This window comes from Dreissena polymorpha, chromosome 3 (assembly GCF_020536995.1).
Source record: "Dreissena polymorpha isolate Duluth1 chromosome 3, UMN_Dpol_1.0, whole genome shotgun sequence".
NCBI classification, from domain to species: domain Eukaryota; kingdom Metazoa; phylum Mollusca; class Bivalvia; order Myida; family Dreissenidae; genus Dreissena; species Dreissena polymorpha.
Genome location: NC_068357.1, coordinates 94,802,489 through 94,820,758, shown reverse-complemented (window position 1 = coordinate 94,820,758; position 18,270 = coordinate 94,802,489). Strand labels below are relative to the sequence as shown.

The 18,270-nt window shown below is 37.2% G+C and overlaps 2 protein-coding genes across 3 annotated transcripts in view; one reads left to right on the top strand and one right to left on the bottom strand.

The window, feature by feature from the left end:
• LOC127875368 (uncharacterized) overlaps positions 1-11,306 on the top strand; it is a 22,918-nt gene extending 11,612 nt beyond the window's left edge. Inside the window, exons 1-2 of one of the 2 annotated variants that reach the window (XM_052420405.1) lie at positions 9,742-9,835; positions 10,359-11,306. In XM_052420405.1, coding sequence (XP_052276365.1) covers positions 10,366-11,214 — 849 coding nt within the window. In that variant the 5' untranslated portion in view covers positions 9,742-9,835; positions 10,359-10,365 and the 3' untranslated portion in view covers positions 11,215-11,306. Of the gene's footprint in view, positions 1-9,741; positions 9,836-10,358 lie in introns of those variants that run through there. The other variant, XM_052420407.1, reaches the window with a different exon arrangement.
• Positions 1-18,270, bottom strand: part of LOC127875372 (uncharacterized) — a 24,424-nt gene extending 6,154 nt beyond the window's left edge. Inside the window, exons 1-3 of the mRNA XM_052420414.1 lie at positions 18,106-18,270; positions 16,215-16,356; positions 15,795-15,815 (exon numbers count right to left, since the gene is read on the bottom strand). Of these exons, the coding sequence (XP_052276374.1) occupies positions 15,795-15,815; positions 16,215-16,356; positions 18,106-18,187 (245 nt within the window). The 5' untranslated portion in view covers positions 18,188-18,270. The remainder of the gene's footprint in view (positions 1-15,794; positions 15,816-16,214; positions 16,357-18,105) is intronic.

Below are 18,270 nucleotides of genomic sequence, written 5' to 3'. Positions count from 1 at the left end.
TCATTAAGCTTTATGGACTTGAACTTCGTGGATCTGTCATATCAAATATAGTACGAGAAACTTAATTTACGACTGGATTTAAGTGCAAACGATTATTCAAATAATTGTCGAAATAAACTAATAAAAAGATAGCTGTTACTTAATACAAAATTTTCTTTAAAAATGTATCGTTTTTTTGGATTAGTCTTACAATATTAAAAAAGACGGGTTACTTGCAATCTTATATCCGACAGCAAAGTAATTTAATTGGTCCAGACATGAAGACATGGTTTACCACATTATTACACAGGTAGTAGTTGTGAGGTACATGCCTGCCCATAACTATTATCGAAACACATTCAAATGACAATAGTGTCTAAAATACCAAATGAAATGCAATCAAATTTTAATATGCTTGGTTATATGAATGTGGGGGCGTTCTTTTGATTTCCCACCATAGACACCAATTACTGGTTCTTGTCCCAGGAAACGGACTCGAGAGCGTTTGAAATAATCCTTATGCTGTCTTTACAATCGAACTAAAGTGAATAGGTTTAAACTATGAATATGTAATGGTAGATAAACATGCTTGAATCAAAGTGCTGAAGGCACTGAAGTTGTTCGCTATTGCATAATCTTAGACGCACTTGAGTTCTCAAAATTATGTTATAGCTTTTTATATCGCAATTTTGAAATGAACACAACCCATTCAAATTTATCAAGAGTGTGTCTTAAAGCACATGTTGAGATGTGTGTGCACTGTTTATCCTCATATTTATGTTATAGAGATACCTTAGACAAAATAACAACAATATGTATCTTTTTCACAATTGGTTGCTGCACTGGCAACCATCTTTAAAATTTGGTTTCCTTGCTAAAATATAACAAGCCTTTAATCATTTACATTTTGTGTTATGTGTATCTAATACGGTGTGTATTTTCTTTAAATTATTGAGCAACAATTTAGCCAACATGACAGACTTTAAATGCAGCATTAAGCCCCGTTTTCTCTGAAAGCAGCCAATATGTCCAGATTTCAATAATAAACTGGCAAATGTCGTCACACAAGCTGTTATAAACACTAGACTGGCCAATATCGTTGAACAAGCTCTTAAACCTTATAATGCTGTCTGCTACAGTGTACCAGTGGTTAAGTATAAACAGGCAGTGGTTATCGTTAATAGCTGCAGTTGTCGTCCCTAGCATAGCTAAAGCAGACTGATTTGAAAAACTGCCTCTCGACTTTAGTGTGAGCTTACGCTCACACTAATCAAAGCGCTGAAGGCACGGAAGTTGTTCGCTATTGCATAATTTAAGACGCAACTCATTTTTCAAAATTAATCGCTAGTTTGAAATGAGCACACGCCATTCAAATTTATAAAGAGTGTGTCATAACGCACGGGTCGAAATTTGTGTGCACTTGTTGTCATCCTATTTATTTTATAGAGATAACTTAGTCAAAAAAATATATTATTATTATTATTCATCGGGAAACATGGTATTACAGGTTCTGTTATACATGGAACTTGTATCTGTTTTATATTTCCAGTTGATTTTCACATTTTCACTTAAAATTTTATATCATTTGAGTGAAATCGTTTGTGTTCAAACATGTTCAAATATGTTTGAACCTAGCCTTCTTCGAAATATACATGATTATTATTTAAAAAGCAGCATCCGATACATGTACACTCTCGTTCTTATAAATACATGTAAATGTACATGTAGTATAATGTATCTTGCTGTTCTTCAACTTTCATACACATTTTTGGTGTGGAAGGTTCAACACTTCAGTTAGATCTACAGTTTTTTTATCTGTTTAATGATCGATTTTTTGTCATTCTGTTTTTCTGCATCTCATCACGGAGCGTATATTGATCATCTAGAGTCCGTGATCTAATGTAAGTTTGTGGTGTTTTATTCCATATTTCTCATTCAATTTTATCCACTATTTTGGTTGATTTTGGTTAGATAACCTACAATTAAATGTAATTGTTGATAGCCTCATGTTTGTTACAGATATCATTTGGTCGAGTAGTCCCATATGATTTCACTGGCTACACTGACCTACATTTGCGTGTCCGTGGCGATGGCCGTAACTACATGGTGATTCTACAGATGCAGCGTATTTGGGATCACCACTTTTATGACATGTACAACTATCCCCTCTACACGCATGGTGGACCGTATTGGCAAAATGTTGTGGTAATTATTTGAGAATATAGCAATTTCTCCATTTCATCTATGTGTAAAATGCGTGACAGTTCATTCACAGATGAACTGCTGAAAAAATCAAACAAATAGCTCTAACATTAGAACAATATATTTGAGAATCAAAAGCAGCAATTTTAAGTTTCGGGGTAAAAATTATATGTTTATGAAAAGAAGTACTGTTATAAATGTTAATGTTTTAATTTGTTGGGGTAGTGGACTAGTGTTTTCAAAGGAATTGAAAAAAACAGGACACGTTTTCTGCCACTGCAACTTAATTTATGCCCCTGAAGGGTGGCATATAGTTTTTGTTATGCCCCAAAAGGGTGGCATATAGTTTTTGAACTGTCTGTTAGTCCGTCCGTCTGTTTGTCCGTCCGTTCCTCAGTCAGTCCGAAAACTTTAACATTGGTCATAACTTTTGCAATATTGAATATAGCAATTTAATATTTGGCATGCATGTGTATCTCATGGAGCTGCACATTTTTAGCAGTGAAAGGTCAAGGTCATCCTTCAAGGTCAAGGTCATCCTTCAAGGTCAAAGGTCAAATATATGGCTGCAAAGCGGCGCAAAAGGGGGCATTGTGTTTCTGACAAACACATCTCTTGTTTAATGCCGATTTATTGCAGATACCGTTCTCAAAGTTCGTCCTGGCAGCTGCGGGGCGTGTGCAGAATAAACAGAAACATGTAGGGTTACGTGGGGTACATGACATACGTGACATCGGCATCACGGTAGCAGTCGATGTGCCTGGACCCTTTAAACTGGAGATTGACTATAAAGCTGTAGTCAGAAATGAGAACTCTAGGGGGAGTTCAGACTTTGATATGGAATTGTATGCTACCAATAAGTTTGACCTATAAAGATGGCTTGTGTACTTACAATTGGTTTTTGTTGTTTTTAGATCTTCTTTTGTTTATTTTTTTAGCTCACCTGAGCACAACGTGCTCATTGTGAGCTTTTGTGATCGCCTTTTGTCCGTTATGCGTCGTCCGTCGTCAACATTTTGCCTTGTGAACACTCTAGAGGCCACATTTATTGTATGATCTTCATGAAACTTGGTCAGAACATTTATCCCATTAATACCTCGACTGAGTTCGAAACTGGGTCATGCTGGGTCAAAAACTAGGTCAAAAAAAGAAAACCTTGTGAACACTGTAGAAGTCACATTTGATGACCAATCTTCATGTAACTTTGTCAAAATGTTTGTCTAAATGATATGTTGGTTGAGTTTAGAAATGGTTCCGGTCCACTGAAAAACGTGGCCGCCAGTGGGCGGGGCAGTATTCCTTATATGGCTATAGAGAAACCTTGTGAACACTCTAGAAGTCACAATTATTGCCTAATCATCATGAAATTTGGTCAAAACATTGGTTTCATTGATATCTCGGACGAGTTTGAAAATGGTCCAGATCGGTGAAAAAACATGACCGCCAGGGGGCGGGGCAGTTTTCTCTATAGGTAGATAGTGAAAACATGTGAACACTCTAGAAGTCACATTTTTGGTCCAATCTTCATGAAATTTGGTCAGAACATGTGTTTCTTGGATATGACATTTGTGTTCGAAAAATAGTTCGGATCGGTAAAAAAACATGGCCGCCAGAGGGGGGGTCATTTGTCTTATATTTACATAGTAAAAAAGCTTGTGAACACTCTAGAAGTCACATTATTTGCCTAATCATCATAAAAAAAATCTAAACATCGATTTTATAGATATCTCGGACGAGTTCGAAAATGGTCATGAGGGGTGGAAAAACATGGCCGCCAGGGGTTGGGGCAGTTTTCTCTATATATTTATAGTGAAAACATGTGAACAGTCTATAAAATCTTCATGAAATTTGGTCAGAACATTTGTTTCCTGTGTAGTTAAGTTTGGTTTTATTATGTCATTATTATGTAACATTAACTGTATTATGTTATTTTTCATAACACAGAATTTTCATAAAAAAACATAACTGTTATAGTCATTAGCACTTATGATAAGCCTTTCAACTAAGAGATAGCTGAAACAAAGACAACATGTACATAATTTTGCAGTATTTATCTCCCTTGTTTAACATGGTTCAGTAATCTATTTTTAGTGCTGCTCTGGAATTTGGGAAGATATTGATCATTGATAAATTGATAAATGGACTGTTCTGAGGGAAAATAGACTCCTCTGCCAGTGCTCTCAGAAATGTATAAAATAAGCTGTTTTGGCTGATTTAATCACCTCTTGAAGGTTGGAATTTTGAAATAATTAAACTCTAAATTATTGTAACACCAGCATCAAGACATTTTGGCATTATTTTCCAAATTATTCTTATTATTTAGATTATTTTTATTTGGTATTTTTTAAATTATTTCAATAACTTTAGTAAATTCTTCTTATTTTTATTCCCCCGGTAGGGTGGCATATAGGAGTTGAACTGTCCGTCAGTATGTCAGTCTGTCCGTCCATCCAAAATAAAAACTTTAACGTTGGCCATTACTTTTGCAATATTGAAGATAGCAACTTGATATTTGGCATGCATGTGTATCTTATGAAGCTGCACATTTTGAGTGGTGGAAGTTCAAGGTCAAGGTCATCCTTCAAGGTCAAAGGTCACAAAAAAATAATATTTCAAAGCGGCGTTCTCATGAAGCTGCACATTTTGAGTGGTGGAAGTTCAAGGTCAAGGTCATCCTTCAAGGTCAAAGGTAAAAAAATAATTTATTTCAAAGCGACGCAATAGGGGGCATTGTGTTTCTGACGAACACATCTCTTGTTACATTTAATTCACTGAAGTTTCCTAATCTCCATAAATTGTGTTATTTAGATTAAGTTAGGCCTATTTTCTAAACTAGATTGTTGAAGCAACTTTAGACTTACAGTAACTAATATTTATATCATTTTTTACAGATTGTGAACTTCTTTTTACATTCAATAATGTATTTGCTGTATTTTGTTCATTTTTGTAACAATACTTAGATTCTTTAGACTTGGCCTGTACCTGTTCTCAATTCTCTGTCATTGTTCTTCATTTTCCGAGTTCTTGGAATAAAAGTTAGTTATTTTCGTTAAAGCTGCGTTGGTTTTCACTTATAGATTAATCTTTTGAGTGTATTCAGGCGTATCTGACTGGACGCCTTTAGTTAATTAAATTACAACCAGTCAGTGGTGTCATCCTGACCGGAAATAAGCGTTCGTCGAATTAATATTTCCGCATTACATAAGTGCTCACAAAGTTACATAACTCGTAACTGTTCCGTGACTGGTTCACTTGCGTAAGCGAACGAGACCGCACTACCATACCTGGATACGACAGTTGAGTTTGAAAATGGTTTGGATCGGTAAAAAAACATGGCCGCAAGGGGGATCTTTTCCTTATATTTATATAGTTAACAAGCTTATGAACACTCTAGAAGTCACATTTTTTGCCTTATCATCTTGAAATTTTGTCAAAACATTAGTTATGTGGATGTCTCGGACGAGTTTGAAAATGGTCGTGATCAGTGCAAAAACATGGCCGTCAGGGGGTGGGGCAGTTTTCTTTATATGTATATAGTGAAAAGATGTGAACAGTCTAGAAGACACATTTTTTGCCAAATCTTCATGAAATTTGGACATATCTTGTAAAGTTCAAAAATGGTTCAGGTTTGTTAAAAAAACATGGCCGCCAGGGGTCCATTTGTTGTTCATTCTTCATGAAACTTGGTTAGAACATTTGTTCCATTGATATCTTGGGCTGCAAAGAACAAGTCAGTTCTTTTTATCTCAGGTGACCGACTTTGGGCCTTTCAGGCCCTCTTGTTTCTATTTAAGGGACCTTTTCACAGATTTTGGCAGATATTGAAGTTTGTCATGAAGTGCTTTATATATATTGATAAATGAAGACATGGAATCTAAAAAGCTCCAATAAAAAAATAAGAATAAAATTTAAGAAAGAAAAAAGTAACCATCAACTGGGCTCGAACCACTGATCCCTGGAGTAAAACTCTAACGCTAGACCACACGGCCATCCGTTCTCATACCATGAGTGATGTATTTATACATTATATAAGCAATCCTCGTAGTGTCAACAAATATAACGAGAACAACAGAACTCTCAAAATTATTCAATCGTTTTGCATTGCAACGCTTTATAACTTTCAGGTTTTTACATGATCAAAAGATACAAATAATGAATATTTTAGAGCATGGTAAATGTTCAGTATTACTGTTTCCTCACAAATATCATAACTACAACGAAAATTTGAGAATCTGAAATAATTGTTTTTAATTTTGTCAATTTACCAAAAAGTGAAAAGGTCCCTCTAAAACACATTTGTGTTAACTATCAGGATGAATGTCTGTTGTTATTAAGCCAATTAAAATAGTTATTACCTCTTGCTAAAGAAATGTAAAAATGACGTTTGCATAATTATAGCAAAGCAAACTATTTATTGCATTTTAGCATTTTGTTTACTACCTAGTTCAAACCTCAAATCTGACAACAGCCTTGCTCTGACCTCGAACTTATTATACTCTGACTACATGTCAACAGGTAAGGCTATATAGAAGGCAGTTTGTTCTGAACGTATATCCTGTAACTGGTATTCACCAACATGCTCAGAATGATTTCAAAATAATATTGTATTAAATAATTGGTAATCAACGTGGCTAATCTCAAGGTCAAGTTAATTCTTTAAGGTCAAACATCACTGGCTCATTATTGCTGTGTGCTCTTGATATAAGGACCAGGTGAGGACTACAACACCTCTGAGTTTAAAGTCTGTGTCTGCTCTGGAACTCTACCATTGAGATCAAGATCAAAATGCAACACTGATTGCCAAAGCCCTGCATCCATATATATCTTTGGTCTTTGTTTGGAAAAAAACAACCTTGGTAAGGAATCGAGTTGAGATCGAAAAAAAGATCGGACGATCAACGCACGGTTATGGCCATCGGATTCATTGTACATGTATCATAACGAGCGCCGGCCGATGTTTATGCCCCAGGGAAATACCTTTCCTTTTGCCGATACACATTCAATGCATCCGATGTCGGACGATCGCCTGGCGATCACCTTGCGTTGATTGCCCGATGTTGTTTCGATCTCAACTCGATTTCGTTCTCAGGCCCGACGTCGGGAAAAAATTTAAGTGAGACTTAACATTAATCCGGACGCCGCCCAATGCTACAAAATGACCCGGTGTCCGTGCCATCATCGGCCGGTCGCCAGCCCAATGAGCGGGAAAATACTTCGGCCGCTGATCGGACGGTGCTCGGTTTCTATTTGTGACTGATGTATTAGCCGGGCCAATTTTTTTATATCTGTAAAGAATCGGAACGCACGGCTTCAAGTGAAAAAATGGCGTCTACATTCAGTCTCACCCAACGGTGATCAATACAATTAACCATAAATCAACGAAAGAATCGAACATAATTATAAAGACACGTAGCACACAATTTGGATAATACAGATACGTAGATATCTAAGACTTTCGATAATGCAAACATAGATTGAAACTCTTCTGCAGATTAGATGTTTGCCTCTAGTTGAGCTTTAACAAGATTCGTCGCACAGCAAAATTTATAGCAAAAGACACACTTACTTCGACAATAAAATAACAACGATGTGCTATTCCTTTTTTGGTTATTCAATCCGTTATTTTAAATTGATTTTAAATCACACTATTTTAAACGATTGAATCGAATGCTAACCATTTTCACAAAAACACGATTTACGAAATCGAATGACATGTCGGAGCGCCTACATTTTTTTTCTTCCTAATTATGTATTACAAACGCACAATGTGAAATACGTTTTGGATTCGTTCGATGCTTAAAAATATTAAACTGTAAAATAAAAAGCTTCGACGGAATTGTTGTCCCTAAAACTAAAACTGTGTTTCGTCACAGAAATTAACGTTATAAATTGCGTAATCAATTGAATGATGATGATGATGATGATGATGATGATGATGATGATGATGATGATGATGATGATGATGATGATGATGATGATGATGATGATGATGATGATGATGATGATGATGATGATGATGATGATGATGATGATGATGATGATGATGATGATGATGATGATGATGATGATGATGATGATGATGATGATGATGATGATGATGATGATGATGATGATGACGACGATGATGATGACGATGAATATGATGATAATGATGATGATGATGATGATGATGATGATGATGATCCAATTTAATATATCCAACTGACCTATTGCAGCCTTTCGCATAGCAGAGAAATCAGTATCTACTAGTATGTCAACATTGCTGTGCTATTTTAAGCTCACCTGAAAACTTATTTTGTGCCCAATCATCATTAAACTTGCTCATATTATTAGTTCTCAATGATATCCGGTCCATCGAAAACCATGGCAGCCAGGGGGCGTGGCAGTTTTCCATATATGGCTGTAGTAGAACCTTGAGGACCCTCTTATTTTTCTCCACATCATAATGAAACCAAGTATGAAATCGGTTCTGGTCCGTTGACACAAGCTGGGAAGTTTTACTTATATGGTAAAAGTTAAACATTATTGACTCTTTCAGTGCTGGAACCGAATTTTGAAGGCCTTTGCAAACAGTTTTGATCCAGATGAGACGCCCCACAAAACGTGGCGTCTCATCTGGATCCAAACTGTTTGCTATTCTGATAGTATTCTTTGAAAAAAAACGAAGAAAATGCTCATTTTAGAAATTCTGCAGACGACATTTTAGCAGACAACATATTTCCCAGCATGCAAAGGGTTAAAGGGATCTTTTTACGGTTTGGTAAACTGACAAAATTGAAAAAAAGTTGTTTCAGATTCGCAAATTTTCGGTTAAGTTATGATATTTGTGAGGAAACAGTATTACTGAACATTTGCCATGGTCTAATATAGCCATTATATGCATCTTTTGACGATTTAAAAACCTAAAAATTATAAAGCGTTGCAACGCGAAACGATTGAATAATTTGGAGAGTTCTGTTGTTGTCGTTTAAATTTGTGAACCTACGAATATTGCTTATATAAGGTATAAAATACGCATCTTAGGTATGCTTGGCAGGATAGCTCAGTTGGCGTATGCGTTTTTACTTCAGGATTCCGGGTCACTGATTCTAGCCCTGCTGCGGGCTACATTTTTTTTTCCTTTTTTAAATTTTATTTTTGATTTTTTACTGGAGCTTTTAAAATTTAATGTTAAAATTTATCAATATAAAGCATTTAATGACAAACTTCAAAGCATGCCAAAATCTGTGAAAAGGCCCCTTTAAAAGGCTAGAAGTAACAGTTTTTGTCACAGTATCATTTAACTTGCTTAGAACATTTTGTTCTAATGATGTCTAGGCCAAGTTCAAAAAATGAGTACGGTCCGTTAAAAAAGGGCGTGCGTGCAGGCGGATAAGGGGTGTGCTTGTGCTTGCGTGCGTGCGTACACACAAACTCCATAGTTTTATCCGATTGCATATCAAATCACTCGTTAATAAAAAAAATGTCGCTCATGATTATGCTTCTGAGGTTGCACTATTCATTTATATCGATTAAACGCAACCGCGCCATGACGTTAATATCTTATTTTTAAACCGGTCACGTCAAATGACGCGACGTTAAATTACGCTACGTAAACGTTGGTTACAACGTCAAAGTAGAAATCAAGCTAAAGCAATAGAAACCATGTCAACTGGTAAATATTATTGTTTTTATTTGCTTTTTAGTTTCAATATACAAATGTTTTGTTGACATAAAGAAATTGTAGTCCATTTATAAAACCAAGTTTTGAAAAAAATAGTGAGGATAAATATACAAATGTATCTGTAAAGAAATTTCTGTATTGAAATATTTGTTTGTCCTTATACAAATTAATAAACTGAAATAATGTTTATTATTAAGTTAAAATTCATTGAAATACATTGCGTTATCCGAACGTTTGTTAATTTAATCAAGCGAAAATAATAAGAACACATATTTATGGAACATTTGTTTCAGCATTAAAACTGACAAACTTTTTACGATTGCGCGGCTATTGACATAACAGTTCATGGGTCAATTATTGATAACAATTGACCGCCCTGATTTTGAAATCCGTCATTAAAAAGCAGCTTATTTCTGTTTATATAGATGATCAATTCCGATATAAGTAAAGGTTTGTGTTAAATATAAGGTTAATGTAGATGTTTGTCAATTCATAATAAAGGTGTGTATTTCAGGTAAACCATGGATGCACACACACTACAGAACATACTTCGCAGCAACTATAACATCAATGAAAAGTTTCAGGCCGAGGGCATATTTATGGCCCTTCAAGGCGGCACCGTGAAAGCTAATGGTCTGTTCAGTATCGGGATTGGTGAAAGGTTCGTAGTCGTCGCCGGCATCACACCCCGCGGACCGGATATCGACTACAATCCGGTGTCTCTCACTCCGGTAGGTCTGTTCGGTGTCACGTACAAAAATGTCAGCATGATTGTAACAATCTCCAGTCCGCTCAAAGGAAAGAATTTCTTTCAGTTATGCAGCAGTAGCAAGGCCGCCGCTATATGGAATGATTTCACCACCGCCATTGATGACATGTACCTGACGTCTAAATTAAGCGGCGACATTTGGTGCAGCGCGTCACATAGTGCTTCATCATCATCATCAGACGCCTCTGTGGATGTAGAACATGCGTATACATATCAGAGGGGCTTCATAGGGCTGACCCTTCTCAATTACAGATGTCTGTCTCCGCAAAGGTTTCCCACGGCGGATAGAAGCTTCAGCTCTATTTCTTTGCCCGATATGGTATGTGGATCAAGCAATGCCAAGCACGCGGCGTGCCGGCAGCATGTTAAGAGAGGTCACAGTTTGGACTGTGTCGACATGTCATTGGACAGCTTCATCAATGATTTTGATACAAACCAAAATGCAGCAACTCATCAAGAAGACTTTACTGCGCCCGATACAGTTAATGGGCAAACTTGCGGGCAACTAACCGACGAGCGAAGGACGGATATGTCAAGCAAGCAGCCCAGTTTACTTGAGAGGTTCCTTCCCTTCTTTACCTGCTGCATAAGCAAGCGTTGATTTGTTTTAGCATTAATCTATGATATTTTACTCGAGAAATCACATTTTCACATTTTTGTTTATAGCAATAAATTCCTTGTATGAACAAAGTCGATTACGTTTGTTTTATTATGAAAGTGTGTGAGCTCTTATGATTAAATATTGAGAATAACCGGCCTGAGCAAATAGTGACACTAGCATTAAACCTTACGGACTTGGACTACGTGGTCCTTTAATATAAACTAGAGCGTTGAAACAGACGTGACGAATACCCCAACATGCCGCATTGACACATAGTATTTTGCATGTTGCCTTCACAAAAACAGCAGACACCATGCTCAATATTTAAAACGCACTAAGTGACCCTGTGACCTAGTTTTTGACCCGGCATGGCCCATGTTCGAACTTGACCTACACATCATCTAGATGCAACTTCTGACCAAGATTGGTGAAGCTCTGATGAAAACTACTTGGAATAGAGAGCGGACACCATGCTCAGTGTTTAAAACGCACTAAGTGACCCCGTGACCTAGTTTTTGACCCGGCACGACCCATATTTGAATTTGACCTAGATATCATCTAGATACAACATCTGACCATGTTTGGTGAAGACATTTAGTAAGCCGGGCTCCTGGAAAATCTAGTTCCAGACAAAACATGGATTACCACATTATGATACACGTTGTTGATGTTTTTTACATGCAGCGTGTCTGCATCTATATCATGTAAGGAGCTTTAGAAGTATCGCTGTCATCTATATCACACGTATGTGTGATAAGATAATTAAACGATTTCCCCCTTATCACGACTCTATACTTTTTCGGTAGTGCTTTCTCACAACGCCGCTTAGAGGCGTTTACCGATAGTTAGTTGCCCAAAATTCGTGATGAGGATATCGTTTTTGGGTATTTCTCTCAAATCACGCTATGAAATATTCGGAGTTATTCATTTAGGTCTACTGCCGGGAAATGTCCACACCATGTTATAGGCTGTTGATAAAATTCATTTAAGGTGAAAAAAACAGGTTTAGACATGTTCGCCTATAAACTAACAATATATAAGTTTATTCATCTGTTCATATTTATCTTATCTTACGGTTAAATGTTATCTTACGGTTAAATGTTATAGCAGTTATAATACTTAACTCAATATCTATTGTTTCAGTAAAAGTAACATTCCAAATATTAAGTTCACATCGAATATGTTAAGAACATTCTCCGTATGTAAACTAATTTCTAGCAATCACATTTCCTTGACATGCTATTTAATTGAAATATGTATTATGTTTAAATGGCTATGTACTGATTGTATTCGCCAATAAAATTGTCCGTCTGTCTGTCTGTCTATATCGAAAAGTATAAATGCGATCGAACATAGGCAAAAGATAAAAATGGAATTACACACAATTACCTTTGTAAATGCGTGCTAATGATTAAGCAGCATTAACCCATTTATGCCTAGTGGACTCTCCCATCCTTCTAAATTGGATCAATTTATTTCCAAAATTAGGGATGTCTAGTATATTAATTTCTATATTTAAAATATTTTACAGAAATTCTTTTAAGTAAACAGCGCAGACCCAGATGAGACGCCGCATCATGCGGCGTCTCATCTGGGTCTACGCTGTTTGCCAAGGCCTTTTACTAGACGCAAGGCATACATGGGTTAAGCAGCATTAATGTTGTCCTGCAAGGTGGCCTTCCAATAAATTTTCATGAAGAAGAATTGACATCTCGCCAGGAAGACGACCTCTTCGTCCACTTTAATTCTTAATCACGTTTCCTAGCGATTAGAAAATGTAGAAAAGCTAACCCAAACGTGACGTCTATGCTAATAGAATACGCGATATTTTATATTCAATTTATTTTGATGGACGTTTTTTAATCACCTCTTGCAATGGTGAAAGAGTTATGTGGCAAGTATTAAGTTTGAAAATGCAAAGACTAATATATTGTTATACATTACAAAGTATTAGCTACATAGAACGTGTATTAGTGTAAGTTAAACACGCTCTCAGACTCTTGCGCGCATTCGAAATGATCCATGTTAATATGTGTTATGGTGGTTTTAGTTATAAATAACACTTCAACAATGGTATTCACCGATGTCGTTTACGAAAATATTTACAAAACATTGATTTGCGTGTATTTGAAATGGCGTTTTATATCTTGGATTTCGGTTAAGTAATACACGCTTTCTGACGCGGAGAGAGTACCAAAAGTCTAGATAACGTACTCAACCCAGGCGAACGACAAAAGGCATGAGGGCCGATAAGTTTAATAAATTACCATCGCTGCGGTCGCCATGGCAACTCTTATTCGGACCTCAGCGATACTGGTACCATCCTTGGACAGAGTTGCGTCCACGTACTTGAAGCTGGTCACTATTTCTTGCTTTTCGGCGTTCATGGTGACTGCACTGCTATTGGTCGTGCTGTTCACCATGATCTGACCTCCATCCCATATGATCCTGCTCTTTCATAGAGTCTGTTGGTGAGATATTGAAGTGTACTGTTGGTTCCACCCATGAGGTCAATGCCATCAGCTTATCACAAGTTGAAGATGGGTCTTTCGCTGATGGAGATAGAGGTGCTATGTAATGGAGAGTCTCCTACATTATTTCCTCAATGAAAAGGATGAACAGGACGGGAGAGAGAAGCCATACCTGACGAACGCTCACTGATGTCCTGAAGAAGTTCCACTACTCCACTACTGTCCGTTGAGAAGTACTGCGCTTCTGGCATTTACGTTTGGTTTTTGAATGACTTGCACCAGTGCTTTGTCAATAATGCTGCATCCTCTCATTACATGCCATAGGGCACGCGGTCGAAAGCTTTCTTAAAATCAATGAAGTTGAGAAAGAGCTCACGTGGGTGTTGCAGGTGTTCCTCAATCATGATTCTGCAGTTGAAGATCTGTTTCATTGTGCTCCGCCCAGTGCTCTTCGGCCAGCAGAACCTCGGTCTTACTTTTCAATCGATTAAGGATGAAAGGATGACGCGTAGCATGACTTTGCACGGATGACTGATGAGGCTGAGGGTGCGGTAATTCTCGCACCACTTGCGGTTGCCCTTTTTAAGAAGGGGTATTACCAGTGACTGTGTCCACTCATTTAGCCACGTCTTTTTTTCTCGGATCTTTTGGCATAGTACAGCCATTGCCGATGTCCTTGCCTCTCATTCGTGCTAAATCAGCTCGTAAGGGTCCACTCCCGGAGATATTCCTGCCTTAAGACTACGCACTGCCTCCTTCACCTCTGCCTTAAGTATGGACGGACTTCCATCGTCCGCTTCTGGTCTGGGACTATTCTGAAGGAGACTGGAGTCTGGTTAAAGCTAGTTGAAGAGTACACTGCAGTATTCAGTTCACCTGTTTTGGACTGCGGCACTCTCAGTAAGGAGATTCCCATCATTGTCTGATATAACACTGGTCTTGGGCTGACTGGTCTAAGTGTGGGTCTTGATGGTGCTGTAAGTCTTCTTTCTGCTGCCTGCGGTCATCTCGTTGTCGATGATGCATTGTTCCTCAATCCATTCCCCTTAGCCTCTTTCATCTTCATATATATATATATTCATCATATGAGCTTTTAATAAATAAAAACATTTCATTCAAACACTATAAAAATACTTGATGCTAAAGGTTGTCTTAGTGATATGTGAATATTTTCACTAGGACGGACATTATATGTTCTATACAACAAAATATCTTAGTTAAAGGTTATAATTGTGAATATACAAGTTTGTCACAAAATCACCACAAACGCTACAAAGTTACAAACATCGATATGCATACGTTTCATGACATATGCTGGTATTTTCTAACGATTGGTATCCCAACAACTTACACATATTACTGCACATGTTCTGGAATAATATAGGCTGTATTTATCTTTTATTGCTCGTAAGTAAATGCATACATGTTAACAATAATAAGGCATAGACAATTTTAATTACAGTAGCCACTTAATTTTGGTCATATTCAATTGCACTTTGCAAGTTAAAAATCAATACATTGGCCGTGCTCTGTTAATGCATGTGCGTAAAGTGTCGTCCCATATTAGCCTGTGCAGTCCGCACAGGCTAGTCAAGGACGACACTTTCCGCCTAAACTGTATTTTTGCTAAGAAGAGACTTTCTTTAAACATAATATATCATAAAAGCGGCAAGTGTCTCCCCTGATTAGTCCGCACAGGCTAATCTGGGACGACACTATATGCACATGCATTAAAACCCCTTGTCACTAAGCACGGCTCAAATAATTTTATGATTTTAGTATTTAATCAAAATATTGAAACATTATATCAACATATGACATGATAAAATCGCCCAAAATAATTAATTATCTCGCAGAGAAAAAAATGCTGCGTCGTGATCGGGTGAACTATTACCCTGAATATTTATGTTGTCAATGATACTCACTATCAGTGTGACAATGATAAACAAACGTATTGTATATGTTAACAATCTATTATATAACGTGTTGCTATATCACTATTCAGTTATTCAACTTCAGCAGTTTTTGGTCTCGTCGTCCTCTCGCACGAGTCTCATCGTGCATCCGTCCTCCTCAGTTGTAATCTTACATCCTGGAACTGGGGCAAACGCCCCTCCACTGATACCGTATCTGCAACACAAAGTGATCTCAACTCGCATATTTTTCTATGTAATAGGCAAAAGTAGCGTTGCTAAACTACCCAATAAAAACTCAGACAATACCCTCTCTCATTGGTCTAGTTAGGGCGTTCGCATGCGGAGTAGGAGGTCGTAGTCTAGATAAACCAAAGGGTCTCGACTTTCAAATTTACTTATAAATTACTCTCTAAATTAATATTTTTTGGTACTTTTTACGTTTTTCCTAATCGTGTAAATAACGATAAAGCTTAATAAAATTACCCCATTTCATATTACAATTGGTAAAAGTGAATATATATTTCGGAAAACAAAATACATATTCCTATAAAACGTTGATAATCAAAATAAATAGCGGCCGAAAGCTGCAAACAACTAACTCTATTATACATACCCACAACATGACAAGACCGATCCGCTGTGAGCAGCGATACATATGCAGCGTTCACATTTGTCTGCATAGGTCACCTCCGTCCCAACATCAATGAGCGTTCCGTTCTGAAGAGCGCATTTGCCGCCGTGAGCGATATCACCGGCTGAAAATATATCGGACTCGTAGAATTGATAACTAAGAGTCAATTTTTGTTTTCATTTATGTTTAATGACCTTACATAAATTATACTGTTAATTGTCCGGCTTAGCTGTTTAACCCAGGTTTTCACCTTAAATGACCGTTACATAACGCCTGAAGACCCTCATGAATACACTCCATTCATTCTATTAGCTGATTAGAGCATTAAATCACCCGGAACATTGGCAACATCACCGCGTCTTTGTAGTATATGGTGTAACACTAATCAGTGTGTGGAAATGCGGATTACTCTCTGCATCTTCATTTTTGCCCAGTTACAATTGCGCATTACCGGTATATTCCACCACAAGACTTTAAGGGTCAGTGCTAGATCAGAAAATCGTTAGGGGGAGACGGAATGTACTATTATTAAACGTCTTATGTTGATAATACAGTATTACGTTTAATGTATCAAATAACACGAATTTTAGGGAAAGTAATGAATGAAAAACTATCGGTAGATGCCGTTTGTCTCGCTTTGTGAGACAACAGTAGTATAGTGTCCATGATGGAAGTAAAATCGTTTAATTGTCTAGCCAAACATGTGTGACGTAGGCAGTCAGTCTGTCTAAAAATAGTTCCTGTAAGCCAGAAAAGGATACCGATATTTGTCAGTTTGCTATAAATAACACAGAGTGACTTAAATTTCTATCGGAAAATATCTTGGTTGATGTTTTATTTACAAGACGCAATGAATTCTTTAAAGACCCACGTCACGCGAAGCTGTGACTTTTGCAAAATACTGCCGAAGTAGCTCCAGTCCAGCATTTGCAATCGCGCAGTATCAGGCTATGCATACTGAGGAGGATACTAAGGAGATACAACGAAACCTTGCGTGCTTTTTAACCCATTTATGCTTAGCGTCTAGTAAAAAGGCCTTGGCAAACAGCGTAGATCCAGATGAGATCATTTGGGTCTGCGCTGTTTGCTTAAAGGAATTTCTGTAAGAAATATTCTAAATATAGAAATAAATATACAAGACATTTCTAATTTTGGAAATAAATTGATTCAATTTAGAAGGATGGGGGAGTCCTCTAGGCATGAAAGGGTTAAAGCAGAACGCATAGCACCTGACCAGACTGCGCAGGCTGCGCTTGAGCTACGCTGGTCGCATACGCCACAAGACCCATTTTCGCATCAAGCGGAAGTAAAATTGTTGTTTGACTGTGTGGAAAGAAAACTGAGTCTTATTCAAATATCAAATTATGACGAAGGCATACATTAAAAATATACCACGTAAGGACATATGATGTGACCACATGTATTAAAATATGTATCTTTGAACACTATTATGTGGTTAACTAAACTTGCACTTCATGTCAAACTTTATATGACGAATAAACGTGAAGTAACGTTTAACGTTTCACGTTTATTCGTCAAACTCAATATGTAGATGTTGTATGGGATCATCGTACGCTGTATGAAAAAAATGTGTTAGATAAAATTGAAACTGAATTAAGCTACCCGCATTGTTTCCGGCTGTACTCGACTTGTGTCCTCAAGATTTCTTTCTTACGAAGTTTGCTGGGAAACACTTGCCAAAAGAAGGTGCAAACACAAACTCATTCTTTTCTTCAAAATGGTCAAAGATATTAGTCATTATTGAAGCTGTCAAAATGTTAGTTTAAAATTATTTCACGAAAAGAGTGTATACAGCAACGTCTATTTGTGTAATATATTTTGTTTTGAGCAAGTAAACAAACTATATTCCTACCTGAAACGAAACAATAACCGCGAACGCATGTCGCGCTAGATAACGCCAATGTCAACACGAAGAAGAGATGCATGGCTGACATACCGTCCGAAACCAATAATAAGAATGTTGTGGCGTGTTGATTTTCCTGTCGGCTTATCTTATCTTCTAGAAGTATGTGAAGAA